This window comes from Tachypleus tridentatus, chromosome 13, assembly GCF_004210375.1.
Source record: "Tachypleus tridentatus isolate NWPU-2018 chromosome 13, ASM421037v1, whole genome shotgun sequence".
NCBI lineage: Eukaryota > Metazoa > Arthropoda > Merostomata > Xiphosura > Limulidae > Tachypleus > Tachypleus tridentatus.
Genome location: NC_134837.1, coordinates 179,105,135 through 179,127,696, shown reverse-complemented (window position 1 = coordinate 179,127,696; position 22,562 = coordinate 179,105,135). Strand labels below are relative to the sequence as shown.

At 35.2% G+C, this 22,562-nt stretch overlaps 1 protein-coding gene across 1 annotated transcript in view; it reads right to left on the bottom strand.

Annotated features, from left to right (window-relative positions):
- Positions 1-4,671: 4,671 nt before the first annotated feature.
- Positions 4,672-22,562, bottom strand: part of LOC143239458 (uncharacterized) — a 31,688-nt gene continuing 13,797 nt past the window's right edge. Inside the window, exons 2-3 of the mRNA XM_076480541.1 lie at positions 9,226-9,320; positions 4,672-6,859 (exon numbers count right to left, since the gene is read on the bottom strand). Of these exons, the coding sequence (XP_076336656.1) occupies positions 5,025-6,859; positions 9,226-9,319 (1,929 nt within the window). The 5' untranslated portion in view covers position 9,320 and the 3' untranslated portion in view covers positions 4,672-5,024. The remainder of the gene's footprint in view (positions 6,860-9,225; positions 9,321-22,562) is intronic.

Genomic DNA, 22,562 nt, shown 5'->3' with positions numbered 1-22,562 from the left:
TTTTTTCTCTTAAGCCTATTTATGAAATAGAATGAAAGTAGTTAATAAAAGAAAGACGTTAGTTCAAAAACTAAATCGCATTTTGAAATATTTGTAGAATTAATCGCACGTTATAAAAGCGACATTCCATGTTCTTTGCGTCTCCCTTCCTCGGCCGTTGGCATTGTGTTCCACTATTCACTGATACCTCAATTTTCACTGTAATGAGCGTCTACCCAGAACAATGAGATCAGTCTTCCCAACGACGCAATCTTCACACTGAGACATTTCTTTCAAGGGCGGAGAGGTAATTCTCAGAATGGGCTCTTTTTCTATCTTTCTACACGCCTTCAACTCTGTGTAGACATTGATTTTTAAGACCATAGTTGAGAAAATATTGGATGAAGAGTTACATGACATCGCGGGTACGTTGGAAAAGGGGATAGGAAGAAGATCATAAGAACACCATATGGATGCAGACGTTTTATTTGATGCGTTTTCTTGACGCACCTATAATTTTTTTAAGCATCCTAACTACAAAATGCGGGAATTGCATCTCTCATGATTGACATCAGCACTTTCTTATGATGGTAACCATAGTAACAAATTTTCATTTTTGCATCACCAGGAACGTTTGTGAAGTGCAATTTCTTGTTATATGAGAAACATGTAATAATCATAAAATAGGATTTCTTCAAATTGTCTGCACTGTTTTGTTACGTCCTTACCGCCTCGCGTTTAACATCACATCTCACCCATCTCGTTAAATGCTCGCATCGAGTGTGGCATCAAACTTTGCCCTGCAACATGCAACATATTCTTCTTCAATTTCCCTTTTCTCTGATTTTTCTGTTTGCTGAAGAGATTGCACGTAGGTCTCTGTAGGTCATCTTGTACATAGAATGTAGCTGCTTAACAGTTCGCCCTTGATGCCACCGCAACGTGCATCTACTGTAACACGCCATTGTATTTGCACATCTGTATCTTTCATTAAAGGTATGGTTAACCTTTTAAAAGTATGTAGCAAATCTTAACAAGCCAATGAAATAATGTTTTAAAACTTACCTGTATAATATGCTTCTGGCACGTGTAAGTACAAATTTTTACATACGTAGGAAATACTTACAGTGCAATAATAATTCAATTCAAACACATTTAAACATATTCATCTATATAAAAGCCATAGCGTCATATAATGTATACGTCTATAGGATTAACATTTTTACGGTACACGGATAGAAAATTACACACAAGTAAAATATAAATAGTTATGAACGTGAGGAAAACGGATTATTTTCATTAATCGTTTGTTTGATTTTTTGAAGCTTCTGCATTTCTTCAAGGAACAATGGAAGTGACATTTCATAATAAGTTCTACTAAAACAACGTAAGCTCACCAGCGATGGTGTAAAATGAAAGATATTTACCGAACAAGCACACCTTGGCCCAGGCATGGCCAGATGGTTACGGCACTCGACTCATGATCTAAGAGACGCGGGTTCGCATTCCCGACACACTAAACATGCTCGCCATTTCAGTCGTGGAGGCGTCAAAACGTGACGGTCAATTTCACTATTCGTTGGTAAAAGAGTAGCTTAAGAGTTGGCGGCGGTGGTGATAAGTAGCTTCCTTCCCTCTGGTCTTACACTGCTAAATTAGAGACGACTAACGCAGATAGCCCTCATATAGCTTTGCGCGAAATTCAAAACAAACCAAGCAGAGCTTAAACCTGAACAAATGCTTTGGATAAATAAGGACATCACTTAGTTGTGCAAATTGTCGCCAGGTGTGAATGATTAAAAAAAAAAATACCGAACTGGCTTAGATTTTTAGGAGAAGTAAAATTTTGAACCGGCAGTTCAGTGACGTAAATAAAACAAAACAAACCATTTTGTAATTCTTTTTATTTTAGTAATTTTATCAGAGGTTAATTAATAAAACAAGTTGGAGAACTAAACACGCCAATACTTCAAAAATGTAATTATAAAGTCCTTATTAGATTGTGATTTATCATTACTAGGCTGCTCAGAAATATGCTTCTTCTAAACGACGTGATTCAAATATCATTCAAGTTTGTGTTTTTGTTTTCGGATTGGCACGTTTAATGCACTTCAGTTCGAACACCATTTTCGTCTCTTGCATCCATGCCACGTTTCATTTTATCTCTCAAACAAGGTTCTCATTTTTCTCTGCGTGCTGCCAACACACACATCATTTTATATCTCTTCAGTAAAGCATATTTTTGAACTTCTAAAGATAATGCCTTCTTTGCGTAATAAATGATACATGGTTACTTTTGTTCTTAAACATAACGCGTAAAACGTGTTACCTTAAAATGGTGTCAGGAATGGTGAAAGTTGGAGCGAGGACTTTGTCTCCTGTTTATGCATGTTCTGGATTCGGTGTCATATTTCAAAAGTTGTTTCTTAAACTAAATGGTAAGTGCAAAATATCTTGAGACAAAAACTAGAAACAGAAGGGGACAAAGAACCTAAACATGTACTAAGTTCTTATTGTAATGTGTTTGAAACAGGATTCGTGTTTTCTGACTAAAACATAAAAAATCTGGATTTTCTTTCACATAAAAGTTAGAAGAAAACTGTTTTCTTTAACTTTGCAAACATGATATAAACAAACAAAGATGTCTATAATTTATCTATATATATATATATATGTATATACACGAAGATAGACGTAAATATTTTCTAGCTTGTTCATACTTGGAAGATCTTAAACACTTTTATGCTTCACTTACTTAAATAAAAATGTTATACCTTCCTTTATTTATATCGATGTATTTATTTATTCTCGTGTCCATGTTTAATGACAATATACAAAGTTAGTTTTAATTGGCACCCCCCTCAACCGTGGGACATGGCATGGCCAGGTGGATAAGGCTCTGGACTCGTAATTCGAGGGTTGCAGGTTCGGATCTCCCCCACACCAAACATGCACGCCCTTTCAGCCAAGGGAGCGTTATAATGTTACGGTCAATTTTGTTTATTATTTTGCAACCTATTCAAATCACCAAAACAAACAACACATTTTACAACTTCAAAGAACTAACATTTCACATTTTATTATTCAAAGGAGAAAAGCCTGTCGCTAGTTCAGTAGTACCTCTATGAGTTTATAACGTTAAAAATCGGATTTCGATACTCGCGGTGGGCCTGTTGTATAACTTTGTGTTTAATTTTTTCAAACGTGGTCTACTCTTCATATTAGGCCCGCCATGGCCAGGTGGTTAAGGTACTCGTAATGCGAGGGTCGTGGGTTCGAATACCCGTCGCAACAAACATGTTCGCCTTCTTAGCCGTGGGAGCGTAATAATGCGAGAGTCAATCCCCCTATTCGTGACTAAAAAAGTAGCCTAACAGTTGACGGTGGTTGGTGATGACTAGCTGCCTTCCCTATAGTCTTACACTGCTAAATTAGAGACAGCTAGTTCTAGTACAGCTTTGTGCGAAATTAAAAAAACAACAGCAAATAAACAATCAATCCTGGGGGGGGGGTTAAAGGTATGAAAGTTAATCCTTTTATTCGTTGGTGAAAGTGGTGGCGGTGGGAAGAAATGACTAGCTGCCTTCCCTTTAATCTTTTACTGCTAACTTATGAACGATTAACGCAAATAGCCTCGTCTACCTTTACGCAAATTTGAAACCATCTTTTATTTCAGACTCTAATTATCATTCAGGGAATTTTTTTTTCTTGGGGAATCAAAACTTTGTCAACTGTTAATAAATTTTGCAGTAAAATTACGGGTATTTTTATCCACCTAAAAATTGTAATAAAAATGTTTATGAAGTAATATAGATATTCAAAAAGGGTTTCCAACTTAATTACCTGAAACTGCTTCAGGTAATTACTTAATGAAACCTATAAATGTGGCTATGCTTTACATTATCTTCATGTATAGATCTAAAATTTGTTGAAATCTCCAGTTGCACTGATTTCATATTCACGAACTCTTTCTTATCTCGAAACAATACAATATGTTGTGTTGTGTTTATTTTTCCAAATACTTTAATGTACGTTTATATGTGGGGATATTATATTTTGTCTACTGTTAACCTTTGCCATCAGATATGGCTGTGGATAGACATGTAAACATTGAGGAGTACGTACTACGCAATGCTGACCCTATTGTAACGTAATATTTAATTTTACAGTATATTTCAAATTTTAATAGAAGTACAAATTTCAGTAACCTCATAGGACACCGATAGATTTGAATTATTGTTTTAGCTCCCATATGACACAACGGTATGTCTGCTCACTTATACCGCTATAAACCAGGTTTCGATTACCTTGGTGGGCAAGGCACAAATAGTCCATTGTGTAGCTTTGTGTTTAACTATAGAGAAACAATTTTTGTTTCTTCCTGCAATGAATTTTGAATGTTATCTTTGTCGTATTAAATGTAAAGATGTTTTATACCTTGTCCAAATTATACACTTTAGTTCCTTTTACCTATATTTTAATAATGTCACATTTTCATATATAACGTATTTACGTTTAAATAAACAATATAAAATAAAAAGTCTACTTTTTAGTAATAATTAATTTGTTTCACAGTTACAGGCATATCTCTGGCGGAAAAAAATCTTAAAAGTTATGATTTTATTTCAGGGTTTATTTGATAAAAGAGGAATTCAATCACAATTTCTGTAAAGCTAAACAAATGCAACACGAATAAAAGATCTATATTTCAAACAATGATTTCACTTTTATTTTACACGGATTTCCACGACAAGCAAGAACCCAATATTTGAACTGTGAGAAACATTTATATTTTGAAAGTGTTTGAACTTATATTTACCACTGGGTTCTACCATGCAAAGTTTTAAATCTTTTAGTTTGTAATAAATTACAAATAAATAAAATATGCAAAAAAAGAACAATTCACATTAGAGACAAATTGAAGTTCTAAATCTCAGTAAGTATTTCGTGGGTTACAATTGGCAGAAGTAAAAATACTACTTTTCCAGGTACACCTTATGACGTCACTTAGAAACACCTTTATATCTGCAGAGTAGCTTTACCTTTTAACCAAAGTGAAGAAACACGTTTTTGTTGATTTTTCGCGGAGTAGGGTTTGGATTACCTCGATCCTGTCTGTAATAGGGAGGTGTCAGACTTGCCCACAAATTCGGCCATTTTTCATCAATTCCATTTTCCACCTCTTTTGTCAGTTTATCACCATCAGTGAAGAATGGAAAATCTCGTAAATTTGAGGTCCTCAAATCTCCTTCCAGAGCAGGTAATTGTTGAATTGTTGGTAGAAGCAGCTCATGGTGTGGTGACAGGTATTTCAACACAATAAGGTTTAAGTTTTCGATAGAGTCTACGCTCCTTTTCTGTCGGTGTTTCTTTCCTGCCTCCGCACCCTGAAAAGATGTAGACCCAGTTTCACTTGCAGCGTCACCTGGAGATATCTCTAAGGGTTGCAAAACAAATGACTTCCCACCTTTCTCTGGATTAATTGCGAAGGTTCCAGCGTTTTTTGGAAAGACACGAAAATCACCAAAATTTACTGAACGTTTTCCGAAATGAATCACTGGATGTGCATTCCTTTTATCCTTAGTCTGGTTCACTGTAGGCGTTAACTCTTTCACAGAATCGATACAATTTGAATGATAGAAGACATCACTATGGAATCGCTTTCCAAAGGATATTATTTGATATCCATGAGTTGGATCTTCTACAGTTAGCTTTTTACCAAAGTAAATTATTTTTCGACCATCATTCTTTTCCTGTATTTTTGACTTTTTACCAAAAGAGAGTACCTTATGCCCTCTAGCATTATTTTCTTCTTCCAATTTTTTCACAAAATGTAGAATATTGTATTTATTACCTTGATTTTCCTCTGATTTCTTACCAAAGTACAACATTTTGTGCCCTTCTTGTTTCTCGTCATCGTCAGACTTTTTTCCAAAAGATAGTATTTTGTGACCTTCGTGTTTTCCTTCGTCGTCAGACTTTTTTCCAAAAGATAGTATTTTGTGACCTTCGTGTTTTTCTTCGTCGTCAGCTTTTTTACCGAAAGATAATATTTTATGCCCTTCCCATTTTTCTTCGTCGTCAGATCTTTTACCGAAAGATAATATTTTGTGCCCTTCCCATTTTTCTTCGTCGTCAGATCTTTTACCGAAAGATAATATTTTGTGCCCTTCCCGTTTTTCTTCGTCGTCAGAGTTTTTACCGAAAGATAATATTTTGTGGCCTTCCTGTGTTTCATCACTGCTTACATCTTCATTTTTAAGAAGTCGTTTTCCGAAAGATATAATGTTGTGACCACTTGGACGTTTCCTGAAAGACTCAATAACATTTTCTGGTTTATCACTGCTTGAAGTATGATATACATCTTCAAATTCTGATACAGATGGAGGTGAAACATTGGTTTGATCTGATCTTTTACCGAAGAGCATAATTTTATGTTCACTGTTCTGTTTCAGACCTTCCGGTAACAGTCGTTCATAGGGTCTATTTTCGAGTTGGTTGAGTAAAAATCGGAAATGAATTCTAGGCTCATAGGGTGCAATTCCAGAATGTTTGATACCACCAGGGACGCGACCACTTTTCCTGTAACCGTTTGATTTTGCAGTATCTGTCATAACTTTAATAGATTGGTTTGATTCATCCCGTTTTCCAAAGTGAAGCAACTGGTGACCTTCATTAGTCGACTCCTCTGTCGTGGCCCGTCTTCCAAAGTGTACAATTTTGTAGTTTCTTTTGCTGGCTTCAGCTAAAGCTTTTAGCAAATCAGCAAGAAAGATTGAAGAAAAATTCCTGTACTTTTTCTGTAGCTTCGAAGTTAAGTGTTCTGTTTCTATTACTGGTATTAATGTCACAGTTGCCGATTCCAGTGACTTTGTATTTTCTGAGAAAACAAAACGAAAAAGGTGTTATCAATCTTTGAATTAAAATACACACAAAAGAAAAGTGTTCCATAAACAAAGAGACATTTAATAGTTTTGAAATATAACTATTATATGTTAATTTGAATTTCTTAAAATTGTATGCGATTTTGAGATTGAATTTGATGACTGTCAATAGCGAGAAAATCCAGAATTATAAGGTTCGTGGTTTCGTACTCTTAAAAATATTTTTTATGTTATTTACATGTTTATATTGATGTTTCACGTGTTGTTTGCATTAAGCCCCTTCTCGTGACATGCCTCAGAAACCTAATAGTAGTAACTAAAGTAAGTTTATAAATATATTTTGTATGTTATTCACATGTTTATACAGATGTTTCACGTGTTGTTTGCATTAAGCGCCTTCTCGTGACATGCCTCAGAAACCTAATAGTAGTAACTAAAGTAAGTTTATAAGTATATTTTGTATGTTATTTACATGTTTATATTGATGTTTCACGTCTTATTTGCATTAAGCCCCTTCTCGTGACATGCCTCAGAAACCTAATAGTAGTAACTAAAGTAAGTTTATAAGTATATTTTGTATGTTATTTACATGTTTATATTGATGTTTCACGTCTTATTTGCATTGAGCCCCTTCTCGTGACATGCCTCAGAAACCTAATAGTAGTAACTAAAGTAAGTTTATAAGTATATTTTGTATGTTATTTACATGTTTATATTGATGTTTCACGTCTTATTTGCAATTAAGTCTCATCTTGTAAAGTCCCTTCGGTGGACTCAGCACATAGCCCGATATGGCTTTGCTATAAGAAAACACACACACACGTCTTGTAAAGTTTCTCGTAAAACTAGCAATGATGACGTAACTTAGTTCCTAAATATATTTGATGCTTTTGTCATGACTACAAATAAAAGAGTTGAATTCAAATAATTTGATGCTACCAACTAATAATATGATAAAGTTTTTCTAATCAACATAGAATCAGTTTAAGTGCGTTACCTGGACTCTTCCCTAAATTAGTTACACTTAAAGACAAACTACCACTTTAGTTAACCAACACACATATTATTTTTCTATTGTATAATTAAGTAAAGTATCCGTTAGAATTCAAAAGATTATATAACACGAGTGAAATCGAGGTGGCCGAAAGATGGTTTGGTTTGATTTGTTTTAAATTTCGCGCAAAGCTACACTAGGACTATATGCGCTAACCGTCCCTAATTTAACAGTGTAAAACTAGAGGGAAGGCAGCTAGTCGTCACCACCCATCGCCAACTCTTGGGCTATTCTTTTACCAACAAATAGTGGGATTGACCGTCACATTATAACGCCACCACAGCTGAAAGGGCGAGAATATTTGGTGCAACGGGGATTCGAACACACGACCCTCATATTACGAGTCGAACGCCTTAACCTACCTGGCCATGCGGGGCCTCATACAAATGAAGCACTAAAGATGTAATCACAATTCACCATTTCTAAGATTGGTTATTTTCACACAAGTCTTTTATTGTAATTTGGTGTTTTTAACTTGAGCCACACTGCAAGCTCTACGCAAGCCAAACGGCTGAATCAGAGAATATAAGGCTCAGACGTAGTCATATGTATAATTTCTGATCAGGAGTGAAGCAACCATTCACTAATCTTAGTCAAATGACGAATTTGAATTCATTTTCATAACACGTTTACGTCTAAAATGCAAAACTGTTTCGCATTATAATCAGTGATGTCGAGAAAACCCACTTGTAGAGAAAAATATATATGTAAAAACGGCTTGTTTGGGTTGAGAAAATTTTTTACGTAGAGGAGCGAACAACGTTTCGACCTTCTTCGGTCATCGTCAGGTTCACAAAGAAGGAAAGAGGTAACTGACCGGAAGCTGACCACATGTTTCAAAGAGGTCATGTAACTGAGTATCGGAATATATCTTTGAATATATCATTTTCGCTCCTATACGTAAAAAAATTTCTCAACCCAAACAAGCCGTTTTTACATATATATGCTTAGCATTATATTGTGGGCTTCAGCCTTAGATCTTTCGATGCTTAACCCAACATGTTAATTTCACAGGCAACGTCGTTGATAATTTCCACCACCAGAGGAGCTGTTCTTTCGTTACAAGGTAAGATACGATATTTTCATTTTTCTTCGAAATAAATGTTAAACGAGTGTTATAAGGGTGTTACAAGTACTTCTGCAGTGAAAATACTAGAGTAAAACTCTATTCTTATTCAATATTTTGGGAGGGACAGAAGGATGGTTTTTACTGAAATAATTTATGTTTAGAAATCTTCTTACTATGTAATAAGTTACTTGCACTAAAAATCTTTTGACAAATTCATTCTTTTATTACATAATACTTACTGTCACTTTCTTTTGGAACTTCACTAGATACTACGGCTATGCACGTGCACAGGAGCATCACTATAGAAGTTCCTGGGACCATAATGTTAGCCATGCTGTTAAAAATAAAACAAGATCATTGCTTTAGTGTAAACATGTTGTACAAACTTACGAAGTACAAATATAACCATTATTGTTAGGCCTAGTACACTTTTAACGCTATATTCTTGTTTTCAGTTCCTTAAGAATTTTCAAGAATTAGAAAATTGTATAGTAATAGCATTCTCAGCACACCATATTCAACATATCCATAGTCCATGACGCGTTTCGCTCAATTCAGAGCCTTTCAGATCGGTTGGAACACGACAGACAAATGGCTTATATAAATAATGTTCTAACCACTACTAAGTTTTTAGTACTCCAGGTAACTTAAAGAATTCGTCGCCAGGTGTATAAGATCAATATAATGCGAGTAGAATACTATTATTATAAACTCTTCTAATTTTTGAAAATCTCTAAGTAATTATATAAGAAATGCAGTTTTAAAAAATATAATAGGCCTAATACGAATATCTTCTGAGAAGCATAATAGAATCACCACATAAGTAAAAATAAAGTAGGAAAACAATGAGACCAGTTCATCGTTAGTTCTTATAATATCACAAAATGACCTGTAATCGTTTTATCAGTTCTTTCTCTTGTTGACCTCATGTGGGGATCTCAGGAAGAAAAATATTTTTCAAATGCACACTTGACATACGTTCCTGTTATTTGTCCATTACCGGACCTTGTTATGTATTATAATTTATCCCTGACGAGCCCTCATTTTCCTGTCACACCAAATATGCCTACTCTTTCAGCCATGGGAACGTTATTATGTAATGGTTAATCCCATTGTACGTTGGTAAAAGAGTAATCCAAGAGTTGGCGGTGGGTGATGATGACTAACTGCCTTCCCTCTATTCTTACATTGCTAAATTGGAGACGGCTAGCGCAGATAGCTCTCATGTAGCTTTGTGTGAAAATAAAACAAAAAAACAAACAAAAAACCCCCAATTTATGATGTTACGTACTATAATTTTAGGTAACTGTGAATTTGAATTTAGAAGTTAGTTAAATGTTAATATGTATTAAACTTATATTTGCCAACAATTTTTTACTTAACATATATATTTTAATATAAGTCAACAATACAATTTATAGTAATGGTTATTACAGATAACTATTCATATACAAAATTTTTACTAACTTACAAACAATACTCAGTCTTCTATCTGCTTGAGAACTGAATGTTTTATTAACGGTCCAGTTCCACAATGCACAAATTACATTTTTGTTGACACACAGATACACTTCATTTGATGGGAATGCTAGCTCACTCTATTCTTCACACGTGAGTTTTTTCCCTGAGACAATATATAATTTTCTCGTTGATATACTAACGTTCGAAGTTAATTCATTAAAGCTGAACAGTTTGTAATGTTCAAAATCTATAAACTAGTCAAATCTGTAGTTTTCCAATTAATAAGATTTAATCATAATTATAGCTCCCGAGGCTTATAATATTCTGAATGTAGTTTACCAATAATATTCTTCTCTGCTTTCTGGCACGTTGGTTTATACAGTTTAAGGCGTGATTCTTGAATTTTCAACAATGTTCGAAAACACGCTAGCGTTTTCGTAAAACAAATATTGTTGATTCTTACTTTCGAAAATCTTCAACAAACTTATAAAATAGACTGGACTTGCGGAATACACATACAACAATATACGTCATATGTATCAAACTGAAACAAGCGTAGGTATTAAAATAAACGTATAACGACAAATCCATTACAACTTCTAGATATCACCTGGTTATAACAAAGATAATATAATGTAACGTTAGGAAACAATAGGGGCATACTGGCCCATCTCGGCTGTCCCATTCTCTAAGCTAAACTAAAACTATTTTAAAATGTTTTAAAGGTAGTTCTCATCATTTATACATCTCTCAATGTCTCTTTTAAACTCACGCAAATTTACTGCTTGCATAACAACCAAAGGCCATCTATTCCATAGGTCAACTACCCTATTTGAAAAATTAAATTATCTAAGCTGAAGACGGCTTTTACCTTGTTTAAACCTATGTTTGTGTTCCCTAGTTCTTCCTGTTACGTATCATTTTACCTTGTTTAAACCTATGTTTGTGTTCCCTAGTTCTTCCTGTTAAGTATCATTTTACCTTGTTTAAACCTATGTTTGTGTTCCCTAGTTCTTCCTGTTAAGTATCATTTTACCTTGTTTAAACCTATGTTTGTGTTCCCTAGTTCTTCCTGTTAAGTATCATTTTACCTTGTTTAAACCTATGTTTGTGTTCCCTAGTTCTTCCTGTTAAGTATCATTTTACCTTGTTTAAACCTATGTTTGTGTTCCCTAGTTCTTCCTGTTAAGTATCAAAATTAGTGCATCAACATTATAAATTTTTTTCACAGTTTTAAACACTTCATTAATATCTTCTCAAGGGTTTTTTTTTTCAAGAAGTATTAATTATTAAGGATCTTAATCTCTCCTCACGTGATAACTTCTCCATCCCAAGTACCATTTTGATAATCCTCCTCTAAGTCCTTTACAACAATTCAATGCCTTTCCTAAGATAAGTCGCCCAATACGGAACACAACGGCCCCCAGCGGTACAGCGCTATGTCTGCGGACTCACACCGTTAGAAAACAGGTTTCAATACCCGAATTGGACAAAGCACAGCTACTTTTGTGCTCGATTTTAAGCAACAACAACTGAGCACAATATTTCAAAGGTGGCTAATCAGCGGCCTATACAATAAAATTATAATATTTTTAGACTTGTATTTAGCATTTCTGTAGATACAACCTAAAATCCTATTTACCCTATTACTAGTAACAGGACAGTGCTTGAATGGTTTAAGAGACTGATCAACCATTACACCAAAATCATTTTCTTTCATGACACATTTAAAGCTATTTCTACCCAAATTAGGGGCCCGGCATGGCATAGTGGTTAAGGCACTCGACTCGTAATCCGAGGGTCGCGGGTTCGAATCCCGATCACACCAAACATGCTCGCCCTTTCAGCCGTGAGGGCGTTTTAATGTTACGGTCAATCCCACTATTCGTTGGTAAAAGAGTAGCCCAAGAGTTGGCGGTGGGTGGTGATGACTAATTGCCTTCCCTCTAATCTTACACTGCAAAATTAGGGACAGCTAGTGCAGATAACCCTCGTGCAACTTTGTGCGAGATTCAAAACAAATCAAACCAAAACCAAATTAGGACTCAGTAGATAGCTCGACGTGCCTTTGCTCTAAGGAAACAAACACACACACATTCAAATTATATTTAAAATTATAATAATCTACATACAGTATGTTGCATTATTTGTAATTGTGTATGTCTGTTTTCTCATGACAAAGCCACATCGGACTATCTGCTGAGCTCACTGAGGGGAATCGAATCCTTGATTTTAGCGTTGTAAATCCGTAGACTTACCGCTGTTGTTTTTTCTTCAAAAATCTGCTGTTTTTTAGTTTTTGGCATTAGTAGAAAATGTTAAGTTACAAAAGTCATTTACAAAAAACTTACATTTAAGTTAGCATACAGTGATTTTACAGGAAAAACAAAACGAAAACCACAATAATTCAATTATAGTACATTCTTACCATATTTACATTCGTCATACTAAAATAATTAACAATTAGCAAAGAAAAAACGCCACCTACATTATCTTTCTTGACAAGATTAAATCCTGATTTACAACGACTCTGTTCTACAGAATTTTAATTCTGACATATCGGTATAAGTTGTCATCTCCAAAACGGCAGTGTTTGTATTGAAAACATGTGTGAGTAAATATCCTAATTACACTTCCTTCAATAAAAGTAATTACACTATCCCATGTTGAGGTTCGTCTGATAAATAAGTTATATTTACGGGCAGTGTACGTAGGAACGTGGTGACGCCACTGTGGGTGACTTAGTTCGTGAGAAGCCTAACATGGCCGCGAAATGTCAATGTGTCATCAATAAGTGGGCCTGAGAATTAAACGTCTTCATAAAATTAGAACAACTTTAGTATTTTCATGATACGTATCGTGACTGCATGCTATAAACGAGCCATAAACTGTTAAACATCAGTTTTGAAAGTCTTATTTCTGGCAACAAAAAAGCCAAAAACGTAACCATTGTCATAAAAACGATTTTTCTTTTTCACACTTCCGGTCATTAGTTAGCGAATTTATTTAGCCTTTCGTGATACTTCCCTGCTATCAGACCACCTTGAACTAAAATAACACGTTATTAAAATATAATCGAAAGGTGTTATTTTTTTATTCAGTGATCCATAAGAGTAAATTGATAGTTGATTTCGAGAACAAAAGGCATATTCTTGAATTTCTTAGAAGAACTGAGCTTAAAAGGTTTGAGATTATATCCATTTCCAATATATTTGGATAAACAGTTTATCATGTAACATAATAGCTGTTGAACGCCTGTGTAAAGAGATCATATATAAATGTTTGGATTTTGATTCTCGAAAGATGTAAGAAAAGTTTCAGATAACGAACAATATATTTCCTGTGTTTGCTATGTTTGTGGGTTTTGTTTTTAAATCGCCTCTCCTCTGAGAATCCTCGAGTTAAGACGTTTTTAGAACAAACTTTCTTGATGCATAGCAACCACATTCTTCGACAAAAACATTTCAGCGCGTGCTTTAGGAAAAGTCGAAACGATTAGATTTTCCGTTCCAATGTGAAAAACATAATTTAGTATTGTTGTTTTTACCGCTCTGTTGAGTATCAGAGAATATTAAAGTGAAGAGATGTTTTTTAATCTATTTATCAATACATAGTCTCTACACGTGCGTTATTCAATGTAGTATTTTTTGATCCCTTGTACTGATACAATATAGAAAACCAGTTTCACCGGTGAAGCATTAGCTAATTACCTCTCAAACGTCGCTATCAAAACGTTTTGCTATCGTGGCATCGAATATCTGCAGAGTATTACTATTGTGTTTCCAGGAGTTACATCACTAAGAAGATATACTTTTTAACTTTTCCTGTTATAACGTACAGATAATTACACTGCACAACAATTTTTTTGAAAAGTTTTCCTTCCTGAAAAGTCTTTGCTGATTGTGATAGATACCTGGTGGGTATGCACAAATATAGTTTTGGTTTTGCTTCATCACGTAGGAACGATGAGAAATAGACAGTTAACTGTTTACCGGCAATAACGTGTTTAATTTAGTTTATGTTTCATTGTAGTGACAACTCAGCAGTGTCACAAACATGTGTTTCACAGCTTTATAAAATGTGATTAATTTTAAAAAGTTAACATTCTCCCCGTTTTTACCTTCGGCTATTCGATAATTATAGAAGTATGGTAATAACTTACGTTTCTAGGATATGACAAATAAATGTATTGAAAAATAGATACACAGTATCGAAAGTAGTTATTGGAATATGACTATGAATATAATACGAGAATGTCACGTGTTTATCGTGTGTAAATGAACTAAAGTAGATGAGAGTTACGGATTAGTCTACACTGTTATTGGTTGTCGTCCAGTAAATAAGAAAGAACTAACTTTATTTTAAAGCCTATGAGAGCACATGCAGTAGTACTATAGTCAGTAGCAGTAGTGTATATACATTCATTGGTCCATGTACTAAATACCGCATGCGCAAATCTCTCAATAAAGACAGAGCTGAAACTGTTGACAGCAAAGACGGTCAACGTAGAAAGCCAAGACGTTTCAAAAGTGACGATAATTAGCCCAGATCACGTTCTTCACAAATGCGGGTCACTTCAAAAGCAATAAAACACATATTATCACCGACTGCTCTCAATATGTAGCTACTCGAAAACCACTCCATAAAAACAGCAGCTAAACCAAAACAATCAAATGAACATCGAACTACAGGCAATGGAATGACCGCATCTGGAGATGTAGGCTCTTTACAGGTGAATCCCAGTTTACATTATTCTACAACAATGAATACCTATTCATTTGATGGAGCTCACCTCCAGTGGACTCACACTGCTATAAACCAGGTTTCGATACCCGTGATGGGCAGAGCACAAATAGCCCATTGTGAATCTTTGTGCTTAATTCTAAACGAACAAACATCATTTGATGGTGGGGGAGGAAATAAGAGAGTAGTCTAATAATCAATACCCAACATCAACATCTACAGTGGACTATGGTTGAGGATTAGAACAAGGTTGGAGCTGTACATCCGCCAGAAGTATCGGTAACCTACACAAGACTGATAATACCCTAACTGCTGTCACGTACATGCAGATCCTGGTCTCTCAGGAACGAGATTAATCGTGCGATCATCCGTAACCATGGATTGGTCTGTATAAGTCTTAATATAGAGTGTGCTTGTGTGAAGAATGGGAAGTTAGGAAGATGTTGAAAGAATTTTGCTAAATTTTGAGGTGTAATATCAGGCCATCTCAAAAGTAATGTCCGAACATTTAATAAAGTGCATCATAATTTCTGTCATTATAGAAGGCTTTAATGACTAAAATATGTAGTAGGGCGTGTATAAAAATGTTCAGACAAATAAAAGAAACTAACCCATTTCAACTTTTTCATATCATTAATCAAATAAACCCTTATGAAGATGTATGTGTCTGAGGAGCACATTAGGCATATAATGCTTTATTACTTTAAAAAAAGACATTACTGCAGCAGAAACTACATGAAACATTCAAGGTGTTTATGGTGCGGAGTCTCTCAATGAAAAAAAAATGTCGAAGGTGGTTTCAGAAGTTCAGATCAGGTGACTACAGTTTAAGTGATGTGCCACATTCAGGTCGTTCTGTTGAGTTTAATGATTACTTGCTGTTGGCTGCACTTGATGAAGATTGTACTGTAACAGTTGAAGAACTAGCACAGAAGCTCAATTCAACAACTTGGAAAAGTGTCATCTCATGAACGTAACTCACCTTTTTTGGACAGGTTAATGACTAGAGATGAAAAATGGATATTTAATAATAATGTTAAGCACCACAGACAATAGCTCAGTGCAAGTAAACTGGCTAAAGCACAGCTCAAAATGGACCTCTACCCCAGGAGTCTTGTTAAGCATTTGTTGGGATATTGTTGGTGTGATCCACTTTAAGTTGCTGCCACTCAATGTCGTTACATTATATTAGACTTCTACTGTCAATAGCTAGAGTGACTGAACGTTGCACTGAAAGAAAAGATGTATGCTTTGATCAATCGTAAAGGTGTTGTGTTACACTAGGATAATGCACGGCCCCATACAGCAAGGATCACATCTGCAAAGATTGAAGAGCTAGACTAGGAAAAACTTCTGCATCCTCCTTATTCTCCAGACCTTGCCTTATCTGATTATCATCTATTCCAAAGTTTCCAGAACTATCTTGATGGAAAAGAGCTTGGAACACATGAAGATGTCAAAACTACCCTCTCAACGTAGTTTTCCTCCAAACCCCAAGCATTTTAAAGAAGTAGCATTCAGAAGCTTGTGAATCGTTGACAGGAAGCAATTATGAAACTTTGTAGAGTGGACGGCAACTGCCTGTTGTGGAGACACAAGTGTAAAGGACGACGTTTCGAAAGTCTTCCGCCTTTCAAATTCAAATACTCTGCCTGAACAATCTATCAAAGGAAGTAATTAATAATGATGGAACATACATTATTGATTACATAATATTAAAAGCTTTTGAAATCCTTTATCTTTTTTAGAACCTAAAATCGGATATTACTTAAGGGTTAACCTGATAAAAGACATTGGTTATTTTCTCCAATCGTACTTCATAAAACTATGATAATAAGTACACAATAGGACTCATTCACTTTTATTTTGTGTTCTGAGATTATGTTTTGCACCATTCATACACTCAACATATACATAGGCTGAATACATTTAATTAAAGTGATGTGGATCCTCACCACGTCGTTATAGTCCATGTCACTATGTCCAGTTCTGCACTGTGTGATGATTGATTATCTTGACAATAACTCTGCATCATAGTTTTCATTCCAAGATACTCTGTCGTAAGGCTTTCATGTCAGAAATACATAACTATTTCCTGCAAGCTTTCTGTAACACACACAGTGTACAAGAACGATTATTTTCAAGTGCCTATTTCACCAGTTTGATCACACTGAAATCTATACGCGCTGCGTGTGGTGACTTGACTGTTGTTTCTTTGTATGAAATGATATGAATATTTGTTTAATTTTTCAACTGTTAGAAAAAACACTGACGGTTGAACTCATACGTCGTGAAAGTAACTAGTGTACATATGTGACTTATGTTGCTTTTCCAGACGGAAATCCTTTCTGATTATGCTCTGCATTGCTTCCTAGTGCAGAGGCCAACAGCTTTTACCAATTAATTTTGTGCTCGTGAACAGGGCATAGCAACTGTACGACTTTTTGCAAGTCCATTTCTAGATGTTCTTGACACCTCAGATTGATCTATATTAGTTTGTTTCAAGTGATATACTTGTCTTGAAAATTCTGTACACCTGATCTTAATATATTTGAGTTAAATATTGTATTCTAAAGATGTCTGTTATGGACATTAAAAATTTATTTTAATTAAATTATTAATACACATGCCAGCCGTCTTTAGAATACATTATTACTTCAAGTAGGTTTCTCATAATCACGAGTTAAATATTGTGAGCTGGAAAATAATGTTACACATTATTTCCAAAAGAGACCATTTTTACTTGAACCATACAACCCAAAAGTCGCCCCAAAAAAGGTCAAGATAAAGTTTAGATACATAACATTCCGCTGCGACTTTACATCACTGTGTTTGTAGAGCGACTTGCTAACTTTTAGTTGTCATTATTCATAGATATGTGTGTCGTGTTTTGTTTTCAGTCATTTACATTACTGTATATTCGAATTTTGTTCTTGAATCAGCAGCTTATTGGCCCAGCATGACCAGGTGGGTGAGACACTCGACTCGTAATCTGAGGGTCACGGGTTTGAATCCCCGTCACACAAAACATGTTAGCCCTTTCAACCGTGGAGGCATTATAATGTTTCGTTTAATCCCAGTTGACGGTGGGTAGTGATGACTAGCTTCCTTCTCTCTAGTCTTACACTGCTAAATTAGGGACGGCTAGCACACATGGCCCTTGAGTAGCTTTGAGCGAAATTCAAAACAAATCAATTCCTCTAGTCTTATTATATAAAATTAGGGACAGCTAGCTCAGATAGCCCTCGAGTAGCTTTGCGGGAATTTCAAAACAAACCAAGTCAGTAGCTTCTTACCACTTATTTCTGCTTTTCATTTTTAGTTCCTACTCACTGATGCTTCTGTTACCATTAGCAATGGCTGCTCGAGTAAGTTACAAAACAGAGAAAATACCTTACTTTGTGATATCTACTAAAGCACATTATTAGAATTTCCTACAATAGTTGTATACACTTTCAATGGTAGAAAATCCGTTTAGCTAATTGAAGATGGCATAAGTTTGGAAAAAAGCTATTAGTTGCAAGTTACTAATTATGTCTCTTTTCCTCAGTCTTCTTTTCCTTTTATTTACGTAAAGTATATGAAATGTAATAATTTACAATATTAAAACAAATTATTATTGAAATCTTCAAAGAGTATTAACACTTTTATTTAAAGAAATTATCTTTGAGAGCATCTCATATGTTTTATGTAAGGATTAATATTCCTCTGAGACAGAATTGTAATATCATCTACTGTTGTATATCCCAAGAGAACTTTAATGCATGTGCGGTTCACTATTTCCTTTGGGGAAACGCTGTATTAAAATATGCAACATCAACTTTTGTGTCAAATATGTATAAACCTGTTTCGTGTTCTGGTATCCAAACAGGTTTCATTCAATAGCCATGCACGTAGCAGATTCACATGCTAACTGCACCATGTAGAACAGACATGCTTCGGGTATAACTCTAAACAACGATAAATACACTTTTTTCATTCTTTCATGAACTAACAAATAGAACTTGAAGTTAATAGTGTCTACAAGTATTAACGATACTAGAAAGGAATTATAATGAAGGATTAAAAGAAGGAGAATATATTAAAACTAAAATGTTTATGCAATGTGAAGGTTCTTTCCCTTCTGGGATGGATGAATTAAATACATATCTCACGTATCACTTGCTAGAAGAAATCAACTTACCGTATTGCAGCTAACACTAACTAACCCTAAAAAGCAAACATTTCCTTACGTTATATCATTAACAAATATTTAGAATGTAATCATAAAACATGTCGTTATGTTTATAATATGCATGAACAGCTTCCTTCCAATTAAATCCGTTTTTCCTTTTTAGTTTGATGATAGAAAATATGTTTTCTTTATCGAAGACGACATGAGTGTTTGGTATGTTTGAGATTAATCATAAAGGCTATGTGTGCTCTGTTCACCATGGGTATCGAAAGCCGGCTTCTACTGTTGCAAGTCCGCAAACATACTGCTGTGTAACCGGTTGGAAGGTGGGGCACGTAAGTGTGAAAAAATTCTTTATCTTGGTACCAGGTAGAAATGTCTTCTTTCTGTCTGTCTCTATTCCTCTGCCTTCTTTTCCTTCTATTCATCAGATATGTAATGAAATATAATAACCTTTACCTTTGTTTAGAGAAAACCACACACATATATGTGTGTTTGTGAGAAAGAGAAATGACCTCGTGGTTAGAGTGCTCAACCCGCAATCTGTGGGGCGTGAGATCGAAACCTTTCATCAAACGTGTTCAATTTTCAACCGCGAAGGCGCTCTATTATGACGACCAACTTATTTGTTGGTAAAAAATAGCTCAAGTGGTAGCTATATTTCTAGACTAGCTGTTTTCCTATGTGTTTATTACTCGAAAACTAGGGACAATAAATTCAACAAACAAACAAAAGACGTGTGTTTGACCAGGAACAGCAGAAAGTTTGAACATAATAAAAATAGTTTAAGACTACGGTTTGTTTGTTGTGAACTTGGCGCAAAGCTACACGAGGGTTATCTGCGCTAGCCCTCCCTAATTTAGCAGTGTAAGACTAGAGTGAAGGCAACAAGTCACCACCTCCCACTGCCAACTCTTAGGCTACTATTTTACCAACGAATAATGGGATTGACCGTCACATTATAACGCCCCCACGGCTGAAAGGGCGAGCATGTTTGGTGCGACCCTCGGATTACAAGTCGAATGCCTTAACCACCTGGTTATGTCGGGTCTTACATCAGGAGTTAAATGTTGGAATTTTTACTTGCAACTTTTAATATTAATAATAAACGAAATCAGTGTGTATGTGTGTTTTATTTTCTTATAGCAAAGCCACATCTGGCTGTCTGTTAAGTCTACTAGGAAGTACAATAGGAAAGTAATAATACGAAGCATTTCTCAAATATTTCTGAATCTTTAAAATCCCATCTTTTGTAAAATATAATTCTGAATATTCTGACATGTTTAACAAATAATTCTGATTATAAAGCTCGTGTTTTACTTTATTACTAAATTATATTTTCCGAAATATTGTTTGTTTTGGAATTTCGCACAAAGCTACTCGAGGGCTATCTGTGCTAGCCGTCCCTAATTTAGCAGTGTAAGACTAGAGGAAAGGCAGCTAGTCATCACCACCCACCGCCAACTCTTAGGCTACTCTTTTACCAACGAATAGTGGGATTGACCGTCACATTATACACCCCCACGGTTTGGAGGGCGAGTATGTTTAGCGCGACGCGGGCGCGAACCCGCGACCCTCGGATTACGACTCGCACGCCTTACGCGCTTGGCCATGCCAGGCCTTCTTTCCGAAATATAAATCGATAAATTTTAAAACTCTTTCAACATCGAAATTAAAAGAATATCTTGTCGTTTTACAGTTTTGTGTTTTACTTCACATGACACTTTAATTAGAGCTATTTCAACGTACATGTGATTAAATAAAATAAAAAATATGAAGATTCAAGTTATCTTATTAATGACTTATATTACCATACAACAAAATGTTTGTTAACTGCTTCTCCTTCTGATTATGGCCCAGCATGGCCAAGCCTGTTAAGGCGTGCGACTCGTACTCTGAGGATCGCGGGTTCGAATCCACGTCGTACCAAACATGCTTGCCCTTTCAGCCGTGAGAACGTTATAATGTGACGGTCAATCCCACTACTCGTTTGTAAAAGAGTAGCCCAAGAGTTGGCAGTGGGAGGTGATGACTAGCTGCCTTCCCTCTAGTGTTACAGTGCTAAATTGGGGACGGCTAGCGCAGATAATCCTCGTGTAGCTTTGCGTGAATTTCAAAACAAACCTTCTGGAAACTTCTGCAGTATGAAATTACTTGCAACCGTCAAAAATAAGTAACAATATTTTCTTATTCTCTTAAGTGTTTGAAGATTCGTTAATCATTTACGTGTTTGTTTGTTTTTAGTACAAAAAACTTCAATATTATAACGCGTTTTCTAGGTATTTGCCTGATTCGCTTCTTCGAATGTTTAAATTATTTTTACCTCATCCTTTCTTGACTGAGATTAACTTATCAGTTTTAGTTTTTCTTTAAAGTGAGAGTAACAAAAATGATTTGTAGTAGAATACGTTCATCTTTTTTATAAAAAAAAAACACATCAAAGAGCAAAATGGCTTTGATATATAGCTTCTTTTCTGATTAAAGAATGTATACACGAGGACAAAAGGGTTTCCTGAGATCAAAGCTAAGGACAAATTAAGTTAATGAATAATTAGGAATACAATAGGAAATATCTTAGTTGGAATAGTCGTCAGAAAAACTTTATTGATATAGAAGGCGTAGAGTGCACAGTCAGAAAACAGACGTAAACAGTAAATTGTATCAAAACTCAAGTTACACCTACACTGAATTCATCTTGAATAAGTCTTTTGAATGCCTGTGAAAAATGACGAGGCGTGTATTTGCTAGAAGAGAAAAGAATTTCATGAAAGAGACAACAAGAATTCACTAACGTCGATAAAAGGAAGAAAATCGGATGCTGGCAAATATTTAACTCTTTTGATGAAACAACGTGAGTAATGGATCGCATTTGGCTTTCCAACCTTTCCTTTGAACACTGTTTATTACATTACACATGTTAAAGCCAAGAGCAACTAGAAAATTAGTTCATTATTTAGTGGCCTGCACTAATTATTTCACAGAAGGTTTAAGATCTCTTTCATACCAAAGACTAGATATGAGCTTCACTCATAAGTTAGTAGTAATGTTTAACAAATGAAAATCTGAGAACTGTTACGTTATATAGCAAAAATGTGAAGTAATTGGCATCGTTTCACTTGGTTTATTATTTTTAATATTTACTTACATACAGCCGAAGGATGGAAAGCCACGTGTACCGGGCCGAATCAGAAGCCTAAT